At 43.7% G+C, this 20,215-nt stretch overlaps 3 protein-coding genes across 3 annotated transcripts; all 3 read left to right on the top strand.

Annotated features, from left to right (window-relative positions):
- Positions 1–1,859: 1,859 nt before the first annotated feature.
- On the top strand, positions 1,860–2,732 carry LOC127760631 (non-classical arabinogalactan protein 30-like). Its single transcript, XM_052284919.1, has one exon. The coding sequence runs from the start codon at positions 1,915–1,917 to the stop codon at positions 2,488–2,490; it is 576 nt and encodes a 191-aa protein (XP_052140879.1). The 5' UTR covers positions 1,860–1,914; the 3' UTR covers positions 2,491–2,732.
- Positions 2,733–4,696: 1,964 nt separating this feature from the next.
- Positions 4,697–5,535, top strand: LOC127760623 (non-classical arabinogalactan protein 30-like). Its single transcript, XM_052284912.1, has one exon. The coding sequence runs from the start codon at positions 4,748–4,750 to the stop codon at positions 5,318–5,320; it is 573 nt and encodes a 190-aa protein (XP_052140872.1). The 5' UTR covers positions 4,697–4,747; the 3' UTR covers positions 5,321–5,535.
- Positions 5,536–7,312: 1,777 nt separating this feature from the next.
- LOC127760734 (non-classical arabinogalactan protein 30-like) lies at positions 7,313–8,121 on the top strand. Its single transcript, XM_052285031.1, has one exon. The coding sequence runs from the start codon at positions 7,358–7,360 to the stop codon at positions 7,928–7,930; it is 573 nt and encodes a 190-aa protein (XP_052140991.1). The 5' UTR covers positions 7,313–7,357; the 3' UTR covers positions 7,931–8,121.
- The last annotated feature ends 12,094 nt before the right edge of the window (positions 8,122–20,215 follow it).

Here is a 20,215-nt window from a genome sequence, read left to right as displayed (position 1 = left end):
ATGACATGTGGGTCCAAGGATTTTTTTTCTATTTTTTTACTGACTGGATTGTCACGTTGATGCACATGTACAATCTTAGGTCAAACCGCTCCAAAATAGTGCTCAGGGTGATCTTTGTCTGTTATTAATAGTCAAGGGTGAATGATGTCTGATTTTCGGGTCCAGAGGATAATTCGTACTCTCTCAATAGTTCAGGGGGTAATTTGGACTTCCCTTTCTAAAATTCCTAGCTCCGCCATGGACGAAAGAATGGTGGTACAGCGCAGCGGGACTACGTGGGGAACGACACAACGAAGTGGCAAGACGATGTAGGTGTTGTTGATGCCGTCGATGTGGTATCGTGACGAGTGATGATTGGGATGTTGGGGCGGAGAAGGGTAGTTAGGGAATAGAGAGAAAAGTGAGTATGGTTTGTTTTTTTCTTGATGGTTGTTATTGGGCTGTTTTTGGAATTTTGGTTAACTGAGCCTACTTACCGAATCGATAGACTAAATTTAGTTAGTCAGATTCAGTGATCATAACTTTTTTATTTCTATCTTGGTTAGTTCGATTTTGCCCACCCTTAACCAAACATCGATAGGGCGGTGTAGAGTGAGACGTGTTAGGAAACGATAGGCAAACAAACGATAAAAAACAATAGATCAATCACAGAAGACACGAGATTTTAATGTGGAAAAGCCTTTCAAAGTAGGAGAGAAAAAACCACGGACACTAGCCAGCAAAATATCTTCACTATATCTGAGGTGAGGTTACAACGCCGCACGGCGGCTTACATGAGGTATATATATGGTGGAACCCTAAAAGAGATAACGATCCGTTTCGTGGGGGCTCCGCCCCCGCACCTCCGGGCGTCCCTAGGTGCACGGCTCTATGGGTCAGCTTCAGTCTCCGCTATGCTCTGGCCCAAACCTCCCGGCGATGGGCCTCCGCGAAACAACTCGACAAGACAAAGATGATAGAAGAGGACAGTAGCAGGAGTGGCTTGTATCTTCACCTCCAGCTACTCGGATCTGTTGCGCGCAGAGGCCGAGGTCACTAGATCCGGTGGCCTTGGGCTCCTTGCTAGTAGATGCATCAGCCTCACGGTGACAAGGGTGATAGCGCCGTGCATCATGTGGTGTTGGCTAGATCGATCCGCTGCATGTAAAAAGCAGACTTGCTTTGGATCCAGTAATTTGGCTGTAAAGCTCTTGTTTCTACAAACAGTGAGAAAAATGCACATGTTTTCTTTCTGTCAGTTTCAGACCCAAAGAAAAAAGACTCCATGGTACTTTAATACTACATGAAACATACTATACAAATGAGTCTAACTGCAAGTTAGAACTACATAAACACAAATCTTGACGCAAAATCAAATCTTGACGCAAAATCTTATGGACAGAGTATAAAAAGATAGAAGCCCAAAAATCTATCGCAAGTAAAATAGCCAACCTGTCTTTATGGAGAATAATGTAGCTACTAAATAATCTCCATATATATCATCTGCCTGTGTAGACAACCTGGTATTGCAGTGCCGTTAAGGACAGACACGGGCAGCACGTTCTGACAAATCTCAATATATATCTTCATCCTGAATATTTTTGGTAGTCTACAAATTCTTAACTAATCACCAAGCAGATCATGAGCATGTGATTTCTTCTCTTAAAAGTGCCTTACAGATCAATCGTTACAGATCATTTATTTCGCCAGGCTAATCATTATATATATTGTCAAAATCGACTAACAATAAATAAAGTTTGATTTGTTAATCCAAAATCAGCACAATTAATTTCCATCTACATGTCCGCACGTTTAGTCCATGGTATGCAGTATATAACCCACGTGCCTCTCTACCTTTCGGCACAGCCAAAGCTTCAAAACAGAATATCTCAGTCGACCACGGAGCACAGCAAGCTAGCTCAGAGGCTCAGAGCAATGGCTGCCTTCCATCCTCTCGCGATCATCATGTTCGTGTCCCTCCTGGCCGCCGGTGCAACCGCAAACTATGGCTACACCACACCATCGCCATCGCCGCCCCCGCCGCCGCCACAGCAGCAGTACACCCCGCCGGCCCACAGCGACAAGCTGCTGGTGAGGGTGGAGGGTATGGTGTACTGCCAGAGCTGCGCGCAAAGGAACACACACAGTCTCGAAGGCGCGAAGCCGCTGCCTAAGGCGGAGGTGTCCGTCATCTGCCACGACGCCAAGAATCGTGTCATGGTGAGGTGCCGTCGGGCCGTAACCGACGATAACGGCTACTTCCGCGCGGAGCTCGATGAGACCAAAGTCTCCGACTTCTACATGGGTGATCCGCGCAAGGCGTGCTATGTGCGGCTTCGGGCCTCGCCGGACTTCGAATGCAACAACCCCACAAACATCAACTACTCTAGCATTGAGGGTGCACTGCTCCGTGACGAGGGCAAGCAGTGGGCTGACCATGACTACTATAACGTCATGTACGCCACCGGCCCGCTCGCTTTCCGGCCAGCGATCTGCCCTTCTAAGCACTAGGCTCCCTATGAATATGCCTGCATTTGCGACACTTACAGTTTCATCAATTTGAGAGGCATGGAGTTCTAATTGGACGGTGAATACGTGGTTCTTTTGTGTTTCTATTTTTTAATTGTTGTTTCCCTTGTGTGATTGTGTTGTAATTTTTTTTATGATTTTATTAGTTTGCTGCAAATCAAACTTGATGTAATTTTTGATTAAGAAAACTTGTTGTGGTTTCAGTCAACCATTTGTACCCTCTTTCGAAAAAAAATACAAGGTAAGCATAAATATTAATTCAACCCTGGTAATATCTCACGACCAATATATCTAATATAAATTAAATTTTATTTGATAAAAATAATACCGTTGAACTGAGATTTGAATGTAATTTTCTATAATTAGGCTTTGTTGTTACGAGCATCGTAATATATAGGACAAATTAAAAATCACTTACTATTTGGAAAACCGTGCTAAATTTAACTATACCTTATGTTTAGAATTTTGAGTACGTACATAATTTGCTTAGTCAGATACCGGAGGTTACGTATTTTCGAAAATTGAAGAATGAGTCAGACCCTTGTTGGGCCAGATGTCTGAGGCCCATACAAAATCTGTAATTTTGATGTCGAAAAAGTACTGCGAAGCTCCCTCGTCTTATCACCGAATTAGAAAATCATCCCTGATCGAAAACCAGAGACAGGCCATGTTTAGTTTCACAGCCAAAACTTTTTTCAAGTATACAGACACACATTTAAAGTATTAAACTTAAACTAATATCAAAACAAATTACAGATTCCGCCTGTAAGCTGCGAGACGAATTTATTAAATTTAATTAATCAGTCATTATCAAATGTTTATTGTAGCACTATATTGTCAAATCATGGCGTAATTAGGCTCAAAAGATTCATCTCACAATTTACATGGAAACTGTGCAATTGGTATTTTTTTCATCCACATTTAATGCTGCATGCATGTGTCCAAACATTTGTTGTGATGGAATATTTGGAAGTTTGAAGGGAACTAAGCACAGCCACAATGCATCTTCCAACTTTCAAAACAAGTGCAAACGAAGTTCCTCAGTGGTATTATTCCCAATTTTAGCTGACATAGCGTCTATATGGCTCCTTTCTACAAACAATGAGAAAAATACATCCATTTTCTTTCAGTCCGTTTCAGGCCCAAAGAAAAAAGACGTCATGGTACTTTAATACTACACGAAACGCATTAAATAAATGAGTGTAATTGCAAGTTAGAATTACATAAACACGAATCTTGATGCAAAATCCTATAAACAAAATATAAAAAAAGAAGCCCCAAGACCTGTCACAAGTAAAATAGCAAAACCTATCTGTATGGAGAATAATATAGCTACCAACATAAATAATCACTACTTAAAAATGATTTTCCTGGACGACCACGTCAATAGATTGCAGGTGGACCAAGTATCCGTGTCTGCAAAAATCGACTCACATTTTTGTAGACGATCCTATTAAGCAGCCGCACAAAAAAATAAGGTTATTTTTCTAGATGGACATCTTAAGGGGCTGCACGGGAAAAATATATTTTCGCAGACGGCCATCTTAAAGGTCCGCCCAGTAGTTTAAATTATCTCCTCTTTTCCCTCCTAGCACTTCTATTTTTTTTTCAAGCCATCCTCATCTTCTCTCCTCTCTCTCACCTCCTGTTCTCCACATACTACTCTCTCACTCTCTCAAACTCCCGTACGCAAAAATAGCTATTTTCGTAGACCTTTTAGTGCGTGAGGGCTGCCCTACCATACGCGAAAATCTCTGTTGGGCCATGAGAAAAATGACTTTTGTACTAGTGGTAGCCCTATTGGCAAAAAATCATCTGCCCAACATGGTATTGCAGTGTCGTTAGGGACAGACACGAGCAGCACGTTCTGACAAATCTGCATATATATCTTCATCCTGAATATTCTTTATAGAATTATAGTCTACAAATTCTTAAATAATCACCAAGCAGATCATGAGCATGTGATTTCTTCTCTTAAAAGTGCCTTACAGGTCAATCGTTACATGTTATCATTTCTTTCGCCGGGCAAATCATCATATATTGTCATAATCGAATAACAAAAAATAAAATGTGATCTTAATCCAAAATCAAGTTTAATTTCCATCTACATGTCCGCACGTTTAGTCCATGGCATGCAGTATATAACCCACACGCCTCTCTATGTTTCGACACAAACCAAATCTTCAAAATAAAACATCTCATCAGTCGAGTACGGAGCACAGCAAGCTAGCTCAGAGAAATGGCTGACTTCCTTCCTCTCGCGATCCTCGTGTTCGTGTCCCTCATGTCAACCGGCGCCACAGCAAACTATGGCTACACCACACCATCACCATCGCCGCCACCACCGCCGCCGCAGCAGTACACCCCGTCGGCCCACAGCGACAAGCTGCTGGTGAAGGTGGAGGGTATGGTGTACTGCCAGAGCTGCGTGCAAAGGAACACACACAGCCTCGAAGGCGCGAAGCCGCTGCCTAAGGCGGAAGTGTCCGTCATCTGCCACGACGCCAAGAATCGCGCCATGGTGAGGTGTCGTCGGGCCGTCGCCAACGATAACGGCTACTTCCTTGCGGAGCTCGATGAGACCAAAGTCTCCGACTTCTACATGGGCGATCCACGCAAGGCGTGCTATGTGCGGCTTCGGGCGTCGCCAGACATCGAATGCAATAACCCCACAAACATCAACTACTCTAGTATCGAGGGTGCGCCGCTCTGTGACGAGGGCAAGCGGTGGGCCGACCATGGCTACTATAACATCATGTACGCCACCGGCCCTCTCGCTTTCCGGCCGGCGATATGCCCTCCTAAGCACTAGGCTCCCTATGAATGTGCCTGCATTTGTGACACTTACACTTGCACACTTGCGTGTTTCATCAATTCGGGAGGCATGGAGTTCTAGTTGGACGGTGGATACGTGGTTCTTTTGTGTTTCTGTTTTAATTGCTGTTGCTCTTGTGTGATTGTGTTGTAATTTTTTTTATGATTTTATTAGTTTGCTGCAACTCAAACTTGATGTAATTTTCGATTAAGAAAACTTGATGTGATTTTCAGTTAATCATTTGTACCCTCTTTCCAAAAAAAAACAAGGTGAGCATACATATTAATTCAACCCTAGTAATATCTGATGAACCATAAATCTAATATAAATTAAATTTTATTAGAAAAGATGCCCGTGCGTTGCAACGGCCAACGGGTAAACTAAAATTATACCAAATATAAAAATATTAGATGATTAGGGTTTAGTTTTTCGTGATATGAGCCCATAAAAAAAATATGTTGCTTACAAATAAAAAGGTTCTAAAAAAAAGAAAAAAAAGGCCCCATTGGATCCTATCGGCCTTCTATTGCGCGTCCGGCCCATGAAGAGCGCGTGGCCCATCAGTGCTATGGGTCGAGATGGAGGCCGGCCCGACACGGGATCGATCTAAGCCACTCATTTTGATGGACAGCTTGGATCGATTCTAAATCCATCAAACCCGTTGGTGCCTAAAACCCTAACCCTAATCACACTTCCCCCTCCCACCCCCCACCACGAGCTCCTCCTCCCCTCCCATCCACTCTCACGACTAGCGGCGCCGCTCGTCCTCTGTTGCCCCTCTCCGCTGCTCCCCCTCCCCCACCGTCGTTGCCTGCCCCCTCTCTCCTTGGTCCGAGCTCAGCGAGGGCGCTAGATCTAGTGCCCCCAGTCCTCTGCTCGCCACGGAGATCCCCTCTGCCAGTGGCTCATTCTCATACCTCTACATTGAGCTCAGCGACATCGCGGTGTTCCTTGCTGCCGGGAACATACCGCTGGAGGCCGTCATCAGGGCGGTGCGCGCAATGGCATGGCTGCTGCTCGCGGCGTACCTGCAGTTCACGCTTGGGTGGCGCCGTGAGGAGTGGTTCCCCGCGCCGCTGTGGCTCTGGTGGTCACGCCGCCGCTTGTGGGTCGTATGCCTCGCCGGAGAAGAGAGAAGAGAGAAAGTAGGGAGAGAGATGAAGAGAGGTAAGGAAGAAGAGAGGAGAGGAGGAGGAAGAGGAAGAGGGGCAATTCGGTCACGATGTTTACCAAAGTGGGCCCCTTCTAGCCTCGTCAGCACAAAAAATACTAATTTAATGGATGTGGTGTTTCGTGGCAAATAACCACATTTATATAGTGTCTTCTCCCAAAAGTCACTTTGCGCTGTGTCCTATAGCTAAAACCACAAAGTCGCAATGTCCTGTAGCAAAATTTGCCTATATTTTGCAGTCCCTCCATCTCATAAAAAACCAATCTAGTACTACATATGACACATCCTAGTATGTACTACGAATCTGGACATGCATATGTCCACATTCATTGTACTATAATATGTCACGTCCCATTCTAGATGGGACGGTGGGAGTTGGAAATGACATGCCCTACTCCTTTTCAGAGTACTGACATAAATATTGTAGCTCTATCGGCAAAAATCATCTGCCTGGGTGGAGAACCTGGTATTTCAGTGCCGTTAAGGACAGACGCGGGCTGCACGTTCTGACAAATCTGCATATCTTCCTCCTGAATATTCTTTATCGTCTACGAATTTTTAACTAATCACCAGGCAGATCATGAGCATACGATTTCTTCTATTCAAAGTGCCTTACAGATCAATGATTACATGTTAGCATTTCTACGCGGGCTAATCATTATATATTTCTCAGAAGCGATAACAAAAAATAAAATGTGATCTTCATCCAAAATCAAGACAGTTAATTTCCATCTACATGTACCCACGTTTAGTCCATGGCATGCAGTATATAATCCACACTCCTCTCTATGTTTGGACACAGCCAAAGCTACAAAACAGAACATCACAGTCGAGTACGGAACACAACAAGCTAGCTCAGAGCAATGGCTGCCTTCCATCCTCTCGCGGTCATCGTGTTTGTGTCCCTCCTGGCCGCCGGCGCCACCGCAAACTATGGCTACAACACACCATCACCACCGCCGCCACCACCGCCGCAGCAGCAGTACACCCCGCCGGCCCACAGCAACAAGCTGCTGGTGAAGGTGGAGGGTATGGTGTACTGCCAGAGCTGCGCTCAAAGAAACACACACAGCCTCGAAGGCGCGAAGCCACTGCCTAAGGCCGAGGTGACTGTCATCTGCCACGACGCCAAGAATCGTATCATGGTGAGGTGTCGTCGGGCAGTCGCCAACGATAACGGCTACTTCCTCGCGGAGCTCGATGAGACCAAAGTCTCCGACTTCTACATGGGCGATCCGCGCAAGGCGTGCTATGTGCGGCTTCGGGCCTCGCCGGACTTCGAATGCAACAACCCCACAAACATCAACTACTCTAGCATTGAGGGTGCGCCGCTCCGTGACGAGGGCAAGCGGTGGGCCGACCATGACTACTATAACATCATGTACGCCACCGGCCCGCTCGCTTTCCGGCCGGCGATCTGCCCGCCTAAGCACTAGGCTTCCTATGAAGTTTCATCAATTTGGGAGGCATGGAGTTTAATTGGACGGTGGATACATGGTTCTTTTGTGTTTCTTTTTTTTAATTGCTGTTGCCCTTGTGTGATTGTGTTGTAATTTTTTTTATGATTTTATTAGTTTGCTGCTGAAAGTGCATCTAGGCCCCTAATGATTTTGGTGATTAATTACAATGCGATTAGAGAGGACTAACATTTTTATTTAAGCAATGTGAAGGTTGTTATGTCCTCAATGAGTTAGCGTAATGCATATCCCGCCGAATACGTTGATGTGATGTGATGCGGCAAATGAGCAAATGGCATTTTGTACGTTTTCGTTTTTCTTGAGTTAATAGGAAAGCCGCACTATTAAGAGGGATGATGCATTTACATACGAGGAGTGATCAAAGTGCTCAAAATCTTTTTTTTTAAAAAAAAGTGTTTCTCCTCAGTTTGGTGTGTTCTGGATTTTTTCGGAGTTTTCCGAAACTCATTTTCGGACTTTCCGAAAACACACAGAACCAGTTTTTCGCTTCTGGAAATTTTCGGATATGTCCGAAAGTGATTTTCGGACTTTCCGAAAAAGACTGCGAAGGCAAAACTGGTTCTGTATATTTTCGGACTTGTCCGAAACTAATTTTCGGATTTTCCGAAATTCTTCAGTAGAGTCATTTTCGCTTCTGTATATTTTCGTACTTGTCCGAAAGTTATTTTCGGACTTTTCCGAAAACATCCAGAACGATGTTGTTGGTACTGGAAATTTTCGGACCTGTCCGAAAAGTTTTCGGAATGTCCGAAAAATCCTTCGTTGACTTTGCTGTTGGTGCTGGGCTGGAATTTTCGGACATGTCCGAAAATCTTTCGGAATATCCGAAAATCTCAATTATTGTGCATAACGGGCAGAATCTGGGCTGTGGCTATAAATAGCCCCCTCCCCTCACTTGTAAGGGCTGCTGGTTCCATTCCAATCATTTGTGCCCTTGGCTTGCTCTCTCTCTCTAGCACTTTTGAGCCTTGCTTTCTTGTTTCCCCTCTCACCCGTGTTCGATTTGGATTTGGTGTGAGTGTGAGAGTTGTGGATTCAAGTTTGTGTGAGTGCTTGTTGTTGACTTCGTGAAGATTTGTGAGCACTTGCATCATCTCCGGGAGTTCTTTGTTTCATTTGTTACTCTTGGAGGTTGAGGACTCCTAGGCGGCTAGGTGTCGCTCCTGAGCCACCGATCTACTTGTGGTTAGCCGGGAGAAGTTTGTGAAGGTCGGATCTCACCTCCGAAAGGGAAGAGATACCCTTAGTGGAAGGAGGAGTGCTTAGTGCAACCTCTTAAGGAAAGGGTTAGCTAAGACCCAACTCTTAGTGAGCTCCTCAAGGAGAGTAGAATCCCCTCAAGGATTCGAACTTCGGGAACAATCTCGTGAGCTTCATCTTTGGTGACTTTACTTCCTCCCTCTCCACTAGCTTTGCTTGTTTGAGCCGCTATAGGTCTAGTTGCTGTTTGTGCTAGCATATTCTTGTTGTAGGCAACTAGATCTAGGATTTACTTTGCTGTTTGTGCTGACTCCGAAAATTTTCGGATATATCCGAAAATTTCGGAAATATCCGATAATTACTGCTTCCGCTTTTAGTTGATTTTTGAATTAGCCTATTCACCCCCCCTCTAGGTCTAATTGACACTTTCAGCTGCAAATCAAACTTGATGTAATTTTCGATTAAGAAAACTTGTTGTGGTTTTCAGTCAACCATTTGTACCCTCTTTCCAAAAAAAAATATAATATATGCATAAATATTAATTCAACCCTGGTATATCTCACGACCATTAAATCTAATATAAATTAAATTTTATTTGATAAAAATAATACCGTTGAACTGAGATTTGAATGTAATTTTCTATAATTAGGCTTTGTTGTTACAAGCATTGTAATATATAGGACAAATTAAAAATCACTTACTATTTGGAAAACCTTGCTAAATTTAACTATACCTTAAATTTTAATTTTGAGTACGTACGTAATTTGCTTAGTCCGATACCAGAGGTTACGTATTTTCGAAAATTGAAGAATGAGTCGGACCCTTGTTGGGCCAGATGTCTGAGGCCCATAGAAAATTTGTAATTTTGATGTGGAAAAAGTACAGCGGAGATCCCTCATTTTAGTTAGAAAATCATCCCTCGATAAAAAACCAGAGACAGGTCGCGTCTAGTTCCACAGCCATTTTCTTAAAGTAAATGGACCCATATTTAAAGTATTAAACATAGACTAATAACAAAATAAATTACAGATTTCGGCTGTACACTGCGAGATGAATTTATTAAATCTAATTAATCCATTATTAGCAAATGTTTACTGTAGCACTGTTGGAATTAATGAATGGGCCTTAGCCCACTCGAAGATTAATTCTTTGAAAAATCACAAAAGCCCACCTCATGGGATGGCATGCATGTGGAGTTTAGTACCACCTTGCTTATTCTAGGAGAGGGGGACCTCCTTAAAAGGGAGGATGCTCTCCTAGTCATTTGAAGCATGTGTGGTGGAGAGAAGAGGGGAAACACACGCGCGCGCTTGCTCGCCTCGCCTTGCCGGGCAGGCGGCGCGCGTGCACAACGTACGCGTCGATTGGTCAGAAAAATTGGCTCCTCACCCTTGCGCAGATGCAGCCTCCTTTTGCAGTTTTGTTTTGCTGCAAATTCGGATTCGTTTTTGTTTTGGAAACGTTCCGAAAAATCCGGTGCGTGCAAACGGCATGGAGTCCGGATAAGTTACGCGCGACTTATCCGGTTCGGTTACGCGCAGTAGAGATCGTGCGGGCGCCCTGATCAAGCGACCCTTCTCTATATAAATCGACCCGCCGTCTTCACGCAACACACGCGAAATCAATCTAGGGTTTGCCTCCTACTCTGTACTGCGCCGTCGCTCGTAGACTACTCCATCTCGCTCGCCGGCGTGCACTGGCGATCGAGAGAGCAGGTCTCCGGAACCTCTGCCTTCGACGTCCTGCACCGGGAGAAGGCGGCAATAAGGTTTTTGGGAAGCGCTTCGCGCGACTGCTCCCTGTTCGTTCGCGACGGCTCGCCTTCCTCTTCGCTCGCGTGTTTCGTGCCTTCATAGACGCCTGCGAAAAGTTTCGACCAAGCAGCCGGTCTTTCCGTCACCTCGGTACGTGTTCAATATGTTGCGCATATTTGATCTGTTCATGTTATACTGTGTAGTTTACATGTGTAGATCTAATGATGCGTTCATGCTAGTTTTCATCTGTAATGTCATGATTTATTTATGGAATAGATTAAATCATTATATGCCTATAATCTCAACAATCCAAAAACCTTATTATAGGCACTGTGATTTTACTATGGCTGGTTTTGCCGATGCACTGAGGCCGGATAAATTCACCGGTGTGCATTTTAAGAGATGGCAGATCAGGGTCACTCTGTGGCTGACAGCTATGAAATGCTTCTGGGTGAGTACTGGCAAACCTGAAGGAATTCTTACTGCTGAACAGCAGAAGCAATTCGAGGAAGCCACTACTCTCTTTGTGGGATGCATTCTTAGCGTTCTTGGCGATCGTCTGGTCGAGGTGTATATGCATATGACCGACGCTAAGGAGTTATGGGATGCACTGAATACTAAATTCGGTGCTACTGATGCTAGCAATGATCTGTATATCATGGAGCAGTTTCATGACTACAAGATGGCTGACAACCGTTCTATAGTCGAACAGGCTCATGAGATACAAACCATAGCTAAGGAACTCGAACTCCTTAAGTGTGTCTTACCCGACAAATTTGTGGCCGGGTGCATTATTGCGAAATTACCTCCATCTTGGAGAAGTTTCGGTACTGCACTCAAACACAAGAGACAGGAATACTCCGTTGAGGGGTTGATAGCATCTCTTGATGTTGAGGAGAAAGCTCGGGAGGATGCCGCGCCTAAGGGCGATGGTGGGCAGTCTAGTGCCAATGTTGTGCACAAGGCCCAGAACAAGAGCAAGGGGAAATACAAAGCTCAGCAGACCACCAACTTCAAGAAGCAGAAGAAGAACAACAACAATCCTAATCAGGATGAGAGGACTTGCTTTGTGTGTGGTCAAGTTGGTCATCTGGCTAGGAAGTGTCCACAGCGCAAGGGGATGAAGGCACCTGCAGGGCAGACTTCTAAGTCTGCTAATGTGACTATTGGCAACACTGGAGATGGAAGCGGGTATGGTAATTTACCTACTGTTTTTTCAGTTAATCAGTCTACTAATTGGTGGGTTGACACTGGGGCCAATGTACATGTTTGTGCTGACATCTCATTGTTTTCTTTTTATCAGGTCGCACGGGGTTCCACCGTCCTAATGGGGAATGGGTCACATGCTTCTGTTCATGGTGTTGGCACGGTAGATCTGAAGTTTACTTCGGGAAAGATCGTGCAGCTGAAGAACGTGCAGCATGTCCCTTCTATCGACAGGAATCTTGTTAGTGGCTCCCGTCTGACTAGAGACGGATTTAAGTTGGTTTTTGAGTCTAATAAAGTAGCCGTGTCTAAACATGGATATTTTATTGGTAAAGGTTATGAGTGCGGAGGCCTGTTCCGCTTTTCCCTTTCTGATTTCTGTAATAAGTCTGTGAACCATATTTGTGGCAGTGTGGATGATGAGGCTAATGTTTGGCACTCACATTTATGTCATATTAATTTTGGCTTGATGTCTCGGCTTTCCAGCATGTGTTTAATTCCTAAGTTTTCCGTTGTCAAAGGTTCTAAGTGCCATAGTTGTGTGCAATCAAAGCAACCTCGCAAGCCTCACAAGGCTGCCGAGGAGAGAAACTTGGCACCACTAGAACTCCTACATTCAGATCTTTGTGAAATGAATGGGGTGTTGACGAAGGGTGGAAAACGATATTTCATGACGTTGATTGATGATGCTACTAGATTTTGCTATGTGTACTTGTTGAAAATGAAAGACGAGGCTCTAGACTATTTTAAAACTTATAAGACAGAAGTTGAAAATCAACTTGACAGAAAGATAAAAAGGCTTAGGTCTGATCGTGGTGGAGAGTTTTTCTCGAACGAGTTTGACTTATTCTGTGAGGAACATGGCATCATACATGAGAGGACGCCTCCCTATTCTCCCGAGTCTAATGGGATTGCTGAAAGGAAGAACCGCACACTGACTGACTTGGTGAATGCCATGTTGGACACCGCGGGACTGCCTAAGGCATGGTGGGGGGAGGCATTGTTGACCTCAAATCATGTGTTAAACAGAGTTCCTAACAGAAATAAGGACAAAACACCATATGAGATATGGATTGGGAGAAAACCATCACTTTCTTATTTGCGCACATGGGGGTGCTTGGCGAAAGTCAATGTACCAATAACGAAGAAGCGCAAACTTGGACCTAAGACTGTGGACTGTGTCTTTCTGGGATATGCTCATCATAGCATTGCCTATAGATTTTTAATAGTTAAATCCGAGGTACCGGACATGCATGTTGGTACAATTATGGAGTCTCGTGATGCTACCTTCTTTGAGAGCTTTTTCCCAATGAAGGATACACATAGTGGTTCGAACCAACCCTCTGAAATAATTCCCAGTTCAATTACACCACCAGAACAAACTGAACATACACATGAACATGTCTCTGAGGAGGATGTCAGTGAAGCTCCTCGAAGGAGTAAGAGACAAAGGACGGCTAAGTCTTTTGGTGATGATTTCACTGTGTACCTCGTGGATGACACTCCTAAGTCAATTTCAGAAGCATATGCATCTCCTGATGCAGACTACTGGAAGGAGGCTGTCCGTAGTGAAATGGATTCCATTATCGCTAACGGGACTTGGGAGGTGACAGAGCGACCCTATGGGTGTAAACCTGTGGGGTGCAAGTGGGTGTTCAAGAAGAAGCTTAGGCCTGACGGTACTATTGAAAAGTACAAGGCTCGGCTTGTTGCTAAGGGCTATACTCAGAAAGAAGGCGAAGATTTCTTTGACACTTACTCACCTGTTGCTAGATTGACCACAATTCGTGTGCTACTTTCCCTAGCAGCCTCACATGGTCTTCTCGTTCATCAAATGGACGTTAAGACAGCTTTTCTTAATGGAGAGCTGGATGAGGAGATCTATATGGATCAACCTGATGGGTTTGTAGTTGAAGGTCAAGAAGGCAAAGTGTGCAAATTGTTGAAGTCTTTGTATGGTCTGAAACAAGCTCCTAAACAATGGCACGAGAAATTTGACAAAACATTGACATCTGCAGGTTTTGCAGTCAATGAGGCAGATAAATGTGTGTACTATCGCCATGGTGGGGGTGAGGGAGTTATTTTGTGCTTGTATGTTGACGACATACTGATATTTGGGACAAACCTTGATGTGATAAATGAGGTTAAATCATTCTTTTCTCAAAATTTTGATATGAAGGATTTGGGAGTAGCTGATGTTATCTTAAACAGTAAGCTAATTAGAGGTGAGAATGGGATTACACTCTTGCAGTCCCATTATGTGGAGAAGATTTTGAATCGCTTTGGCTACATTGATAGTAAGCCTTCTCCAACACCTTATGATCCTAGCTTGTTGCTTCGCAAGAACAAGAGAATTGCTAGGAATCAACTGGAATACTCCCAAATTATTGGCTCGTTGATGTACCTGGCTAGTGCAACTAGGCCTGATATCTCCTTTGCTGTGAGCAAGTTGAGCCGATTTACTTCTAATCCGGGAGATGATCACTGGCGTGCGCTTGAGCGAGTAATGCGCTATCTGAAAGGTACTGTGGAATTGGGGCTTCACTATACTGGGTATCCTGCGGTATTGGAGGGTTATAGTGATTCTAACTGGATCTCTGATGTGGATGAGATCAAAGCCACTAGTGGATATATCTTCACACTGGGTGGTGGTGCTGTTTCATGGAGGTCTTACAAACAGACCATTTTGACGAGGTCAACCATGGAAGCAGAGCTGATGGCACTGGATACTGCTACTGTTGAGGCAGAATGGCTGCATGATCTATTAATGGATCTGCCTATTGTTGAAAAACCGGTGCCGGCTATCCTTATGAACTGTGACAATCAAACGGTAATTGTCAAAGTGAATAGTTCTAAGGATAATATGAAATCGTCTAGACATGTGAAAAGACGATTGAAGTCTGTCAGGAAATTAAGAAACTCCGGAGTTATAACGTTGGATTACATCCAAACAGCGAGAAACCTGGCAGATCCCTTCACGAAGGGACTATCACGAAATGTGATAGACAATGCATCAAAGGAGATGGGTTTGAGACCTATGTGAGTTATACTATGGTGGTAACCCAGTCTATGTGATCGGAGATCCCGTGAATTAGATCCTGGGAAGAACAAATCATTAGTAAACTAGAGGAGAGTACCAATATATATACCCTCTCCAAGTGAAGATGCATGTACTCTCGTGAGCTGCAAGGCAGGTTGGCTATGCCTTAATGAGTTCTGTTGGCTTTAATTAGCGAAGATGTTGTCCTACAGAACATTCTTGAAAGAACTCACCTTTGTGAGCTTGACTGTTGGTCGCAGCCTATAAAGATTTTGGGTGAATCTTCTAGGAAGCTTACTAAAGACCTAGGAGTATGACTTATACGCTCCACCCGAGGGGTAGTCTACAGACGGTCTAGTACCAGATAAGACTTTGAGTGAAACTTGCTTGCACAAGACTTGCAATTCAAGACGTAGTCCATTGTTCAAGTTGTGAGTAAGTGTAGCTTGGAGTTCTAGGTGGATGTTCAACCTTAATCGGTCTCCATCGAACCGCTAGTATATAAACAGTACATTGGAAAAGGTAAATCTCAGTGGGATTTTGAGATTTGGTGGGGGATTGTTGGAATTAATGAATGGGCCTTAGCCCACTCGAAGATTAATTCTTTGGAAAATCACAAAAGCCCACCTCATGGGATGGCATGCATGTGGAGTTTAGTACCACCTTGCTTATTCTAGGAGAGGGGGACCTCCTTAAAAGGGAAGATGCCCTCCTAGCCATTTGAAGCATGTGTGGTGGAGAGAAGAGGGGAAACACACGCGCGCGCTCGCTCGCCTCGCCTCGCCGGGCCGGGCAGGGCAGGGCAGGGCAGGCGGCGCGCGCACGACGTACGCGTCGAATGGTCCGAAAAATTGGCTCCTCACCCTTGCGCAGATGCAGCCTCCTTTTGCAGTTTTGTTTTGCTGCAAATTCAGATTCGTTTTTGTTTTGGAAACGTTCCGAAAAATCCGGTGCGTGCAAACGGCATGGAGTCCGAATAAGTTACGCGCGACTTATCCGGTTCGGTTACGCGCAGTAGAGATCGTGCGGGCGCCCTGATCAAGCGACCCTTCTCTATATAAATCGACCCGCCGTCTTCACGCAACACACGCGAAATCAATCTAGGGTTTGCCTCCTACTCTGTACTGCGCCGTCGCTCGTAGACTACTCCATCTCGCTCGCCGGCGTGCACTGGCGATCGGGAGAGTAGGTCTCCGGAACCTCTGCCTTCGACGTCCTGCACCGGGAGAAGGCGGCAATAAGGTTTTTGGGAAGCGCTTCGCGCGACTGCTCCCTATTCGTTCGCGACGGCTCGCCTTCCTCTTCGCTCGCGTGTTTCGTGCCTTCATAGACGCCTGCGAAAAGTTTCGACCAAGCAGCCGGTCTTTCCGTCACCTCAGTACGTGTTCAATATGTTGCGCATATTTGATCTGTTCATGTTATACTGTGTAGTTTACATGTGTAGATCTAATGATGCGTTCATGCTAGTTTTCATCTGTAATGTCATGATTTATTTATGGAATATATTAAATCATTATATGCCTATAATCTCAACAAGCACCACATTGTCAAATCATGGCGTAATTAGCCTCAAAAGATTCGTCTCACAATTTACATGCAAACTGTGCAATTGATTTTTTTCGTCCGCATTTAATGTTGTATGCATGTGTCCAAATATTTGATTGGACGAAATATTTGGAAGTTTGAAGGAAACTAAACAAAATGCATCTTCCAACTTTCAAAACAAGTGCAAACGAAGTTCCTCGGTGGTATTGTTCCCAATTTTAGCCGACATAGCGCCTATATGGGTCCTTTCTACAAACAATGAGAAAAATATACCCGTTTTCTTTTCGTCAGTTTCAGGCCCAAAGAAAAAATACGTCGTGGTACTTTAATACTACATGAAACGTACTAAATAAATGAGTGTAATTGCAAGTTAGAATTACATAAACACGAATCTTGATGCAAAATCCTATAAACAAAATATAAAAAAACAGAAGGCCAAAAATCTGTCACGAGTAAAATAGCAAAACCTATCTGTATGGAGAGTAATGTAGCTACCAACATAAATAATCACTACTTAAAAATGATTTTCATGGATAACCACCTCAATAGATTGCAGGTGGACTAAGTATCCATGTTTGCAAAAATCGACTCACATTTTTACAGACAATCCTATTAAGCAGCCGCACGAAAAAAATAAGGTTATTTTTACAGATGGACATCTTAAGCGGCCGTACAGGAAAAATATATTTTCGCAGACGGCCATCTTAAAGGTCCGCTCAGTAGTAAAAATATATTTTCGCAGACGGCCATCTTAAAGGTCCGCCCAGTAGTTTAAGTTATCTCCTCTTTTCCCTCCTAGCACTTCAATTTTTTTTTCAAGCCATCCTCATCTTCTCTCCTCTCTCTCACCTCTTCTTCTCCACATACTACCACTACTACAGAATACGTTTTTACATACAGCCGGCAATTATTTTCGCATGCGGCTGGGCTAGCCGCATGCGCCAAATCGTCTGCAAAGATCGCCATCTTTGCATGCGGCCAGGGCACCCGCGTGCGAAAATATGATTTTTCGCATGCGGGTGGTTAAGCCGACCGCATGCAAAGAGAAAAAATCGCCAAAAAAATAAAATTCCAAAAAATAATTAAAAAAAAAGAAACCCTAGCCGCCACCCGAGCTCGCCGGCCGCTCCCGCCGCCACCGCCCGTCCCCGCTCCCGCTGCTGCCTGTCCTCACTCTCGCTCCCGCCGTCGCTCGCTGCTGCTCCCACCGCTGGCCACTCCTGCCTCTCGAGGTCGTCGAGGTCGCCGCGGCACTCTTCGCCCAAGGTCGCCGCCGGATCCGGGCGGGACAAGGACCGCCGCCTCCGGATCCGGGCGAGACGAGGACCGGCGCCTCCGGATCTGGCCTGTCGCCTCCTCCTTGTTGTCGGTAGTGGCGGTGAGGAGGAGAGGGCGGTGGCGCTGTCGCCCGAGGTCGCCGAGGTCACCGCGCGAGGTCGCCGCCGGATACGGGCGGGATGAGGCCCGCCGTTGCCGGATACGGGCGGGACAAGGCCCGACGCCGCCGGATCTGGCCCGTCGCCTCCTCGTCGTCATCGGCGGCGGCGGTGAGGAGGAGATGGCGGTGGCGCCGCCACTAGCTCCGGGCCGAGCCGCCCTAGCCACCGCCGCCCGAGGAGGTGGAGAGGAGAGAAAGAGAGTTGGAAAGAAAGAGAGAGTGAGGGGAGAGGATAGAGAGAGAGAGTGAGTGGAGGTAAAATATCTGGATAGGGGAGTGAGAGGAGGAGATGAAAAAATTTGAAGAGATGAGGTGGGAAAAACAATTAATTTTAAAACATTAAAACTTTGAATCAAAATTTATGATATTAAATGAACTCAAATGAAAAAGCTATCAAAAACAAAATTGTAGAACTCGTTGAGATCTACCAATTTTATTTTGGTCATTTCTCCATCCGAGTTTGATTGAACTATATAAAATTTGAATTTTAAAATATAAGAAATTCAAATAATATTTTGATAAATGATTTCAAATGGAAAGTTGTGAACAACAAAGTTGTATAACTTATCAAGACCTACAACTTTTGTTTTGGTCATTTTTCTATATGACTTTGTTTGAACAGTTTGAATTTGAATTTAAAATTATGACAACTTAGAACAACATTTCCAAATACTAAATGATTTCAACTGAAAAAGTCATTAGTAACAAAGTTGTATAACTTATCAAGATCTACAACTTTTGTTATGGTCATTTTTCTATATGACTTTGTTTGAACAGTTTGAATTTGAATTTCAAATTATGACAACTTCAAACAACATTTCTAAATACTAAATGATTTCAACTGAAAAAGTCATTACTAACAAATTTGTATAACTTATCAAGATCTACAACTTTTGTTTTGGTCATTTTTCTATATGACTTTGTTTGAACAATTTGAATTTGAATTTCAAATTATGACAACTTCAAACAACATTTCCAAATACTAAATGATTTCAACTGTAAAAGTCATTAGTAACAAAGTTGTATATCTTATCAAGATCTACAACTTTTGTTTTGGTTATTTCTTCATCCGACAAAGTAATTTGTAAGATTGTTTACAAAATGTACATATCTTTTACTTCCTCCGTTTCACAATGTAAGTCATTCTAGCATTTCTCATTTTTATATTAATGTCAATGAATCTAGATAGATATATATGTCGAGATTCATTAACATCAACATCAATGTGGAAAATCCTAAAATGACTTACATCGTGAAACGAAGGGAGTATATAGTTTATAAAACTATAAGAGAGATGTACATTTTATGAACAAACTTACAAATCACTTTGTCGGATAAATAAATGACTAAAATAGAAGTTATAGATCTTGATGAGTTATACAACTTTGTTGTTGATGACTTTTTCAGCTGAAATCAATTACTGCTTCAAAATATTATTTGAAGTTTTGAAATTCAAAATTTTAATTGATAAAACAAAGTCACAAGAAGAAAAAAAAGGCCAAAATAATAGTAGTAAGAACACAATAACATGGAGCATGATTTTAGAAACATTTAAAAAAAAAGAATCATCTAATTTAGAGTTCATATGAGTGAGATACACTAGTTTCAAAATTTTCAAATTTTATTTTTGCATACGGCTCCTTAAGTGGCCCGCGTGGAAAAATCGATTTTTCCATGTGGGCGCTTAAGTGAGCCGCATGCAAAAATGAGCTCATATATTTTTGCACACGCCACTAGTTATGGTCTGTTTTCAAAAATTATGGGGCCTCGTACAGAAAAATACTCTCTCACTCTCTCAAACTCCCGAACGCAAAAAAAGCTATTTTCGCAGATCTTTTAGTGCGTGTGGGCTGCCCCACCGTATGGGAAAATCTCTGTTGGGCTGTGAGCGAAAAATCACTTTTTTACTAGTGGTAGCCCTATTGGCAAAAAATCATCTGCCCAACAAGGTATTGAAGTGCCGTTAGGGACAGACACGAGCAGCACGTTCTGACAAATCTGCATATATATCTTCATCCTGAATATTCTTTATAGAATTATAGTCTACAAATTCTTAACTA

Source organism: Oryza glaberrima, chromosome 1 (assembly GCF_000147395.1).
Source record: "Oryza glaberrima chromosome 1, OglaRS2, whole genome shotgun sequence".
In the NCBI taxonomy this organism is placed as follows: Eukaryota; Viridiplantae; Streptophyta; class Magnoliopsida; order Poales; family Poaceae; genus Oryza; species Oryza glaberrima.
The sequence above is the reverse complement of the archived record's forward strand: the minus strand, read 5'-3'. Positions and strand labels throughout refer to the sequence as shown.

Excerpts from the sequence above, each read along its gene's own strand:
- LOC127760631 (XM_052284919.1), top strand. The coding sequence starts at position 1,915 with ATGGCTGCCTTCCATCCTCTCGCGATCATCATGTTCGTGTCCCTCCTG.
- LOC127760623 (XM_052284912.1), top strand. The coding sequence starts at position 4,748 with ATGGCTGACTTCCTTCCTCTCGCGATCCTCGTGTTCGTGTCCCTCATG.
- LOC127760734 (XM_052285031.1), top strand. The coding sequence starts at position 7,358 with ATGGCTGCCTTCCATCCTCTCGCGGTCATCGTGTTTGTGTCCCTCCTG.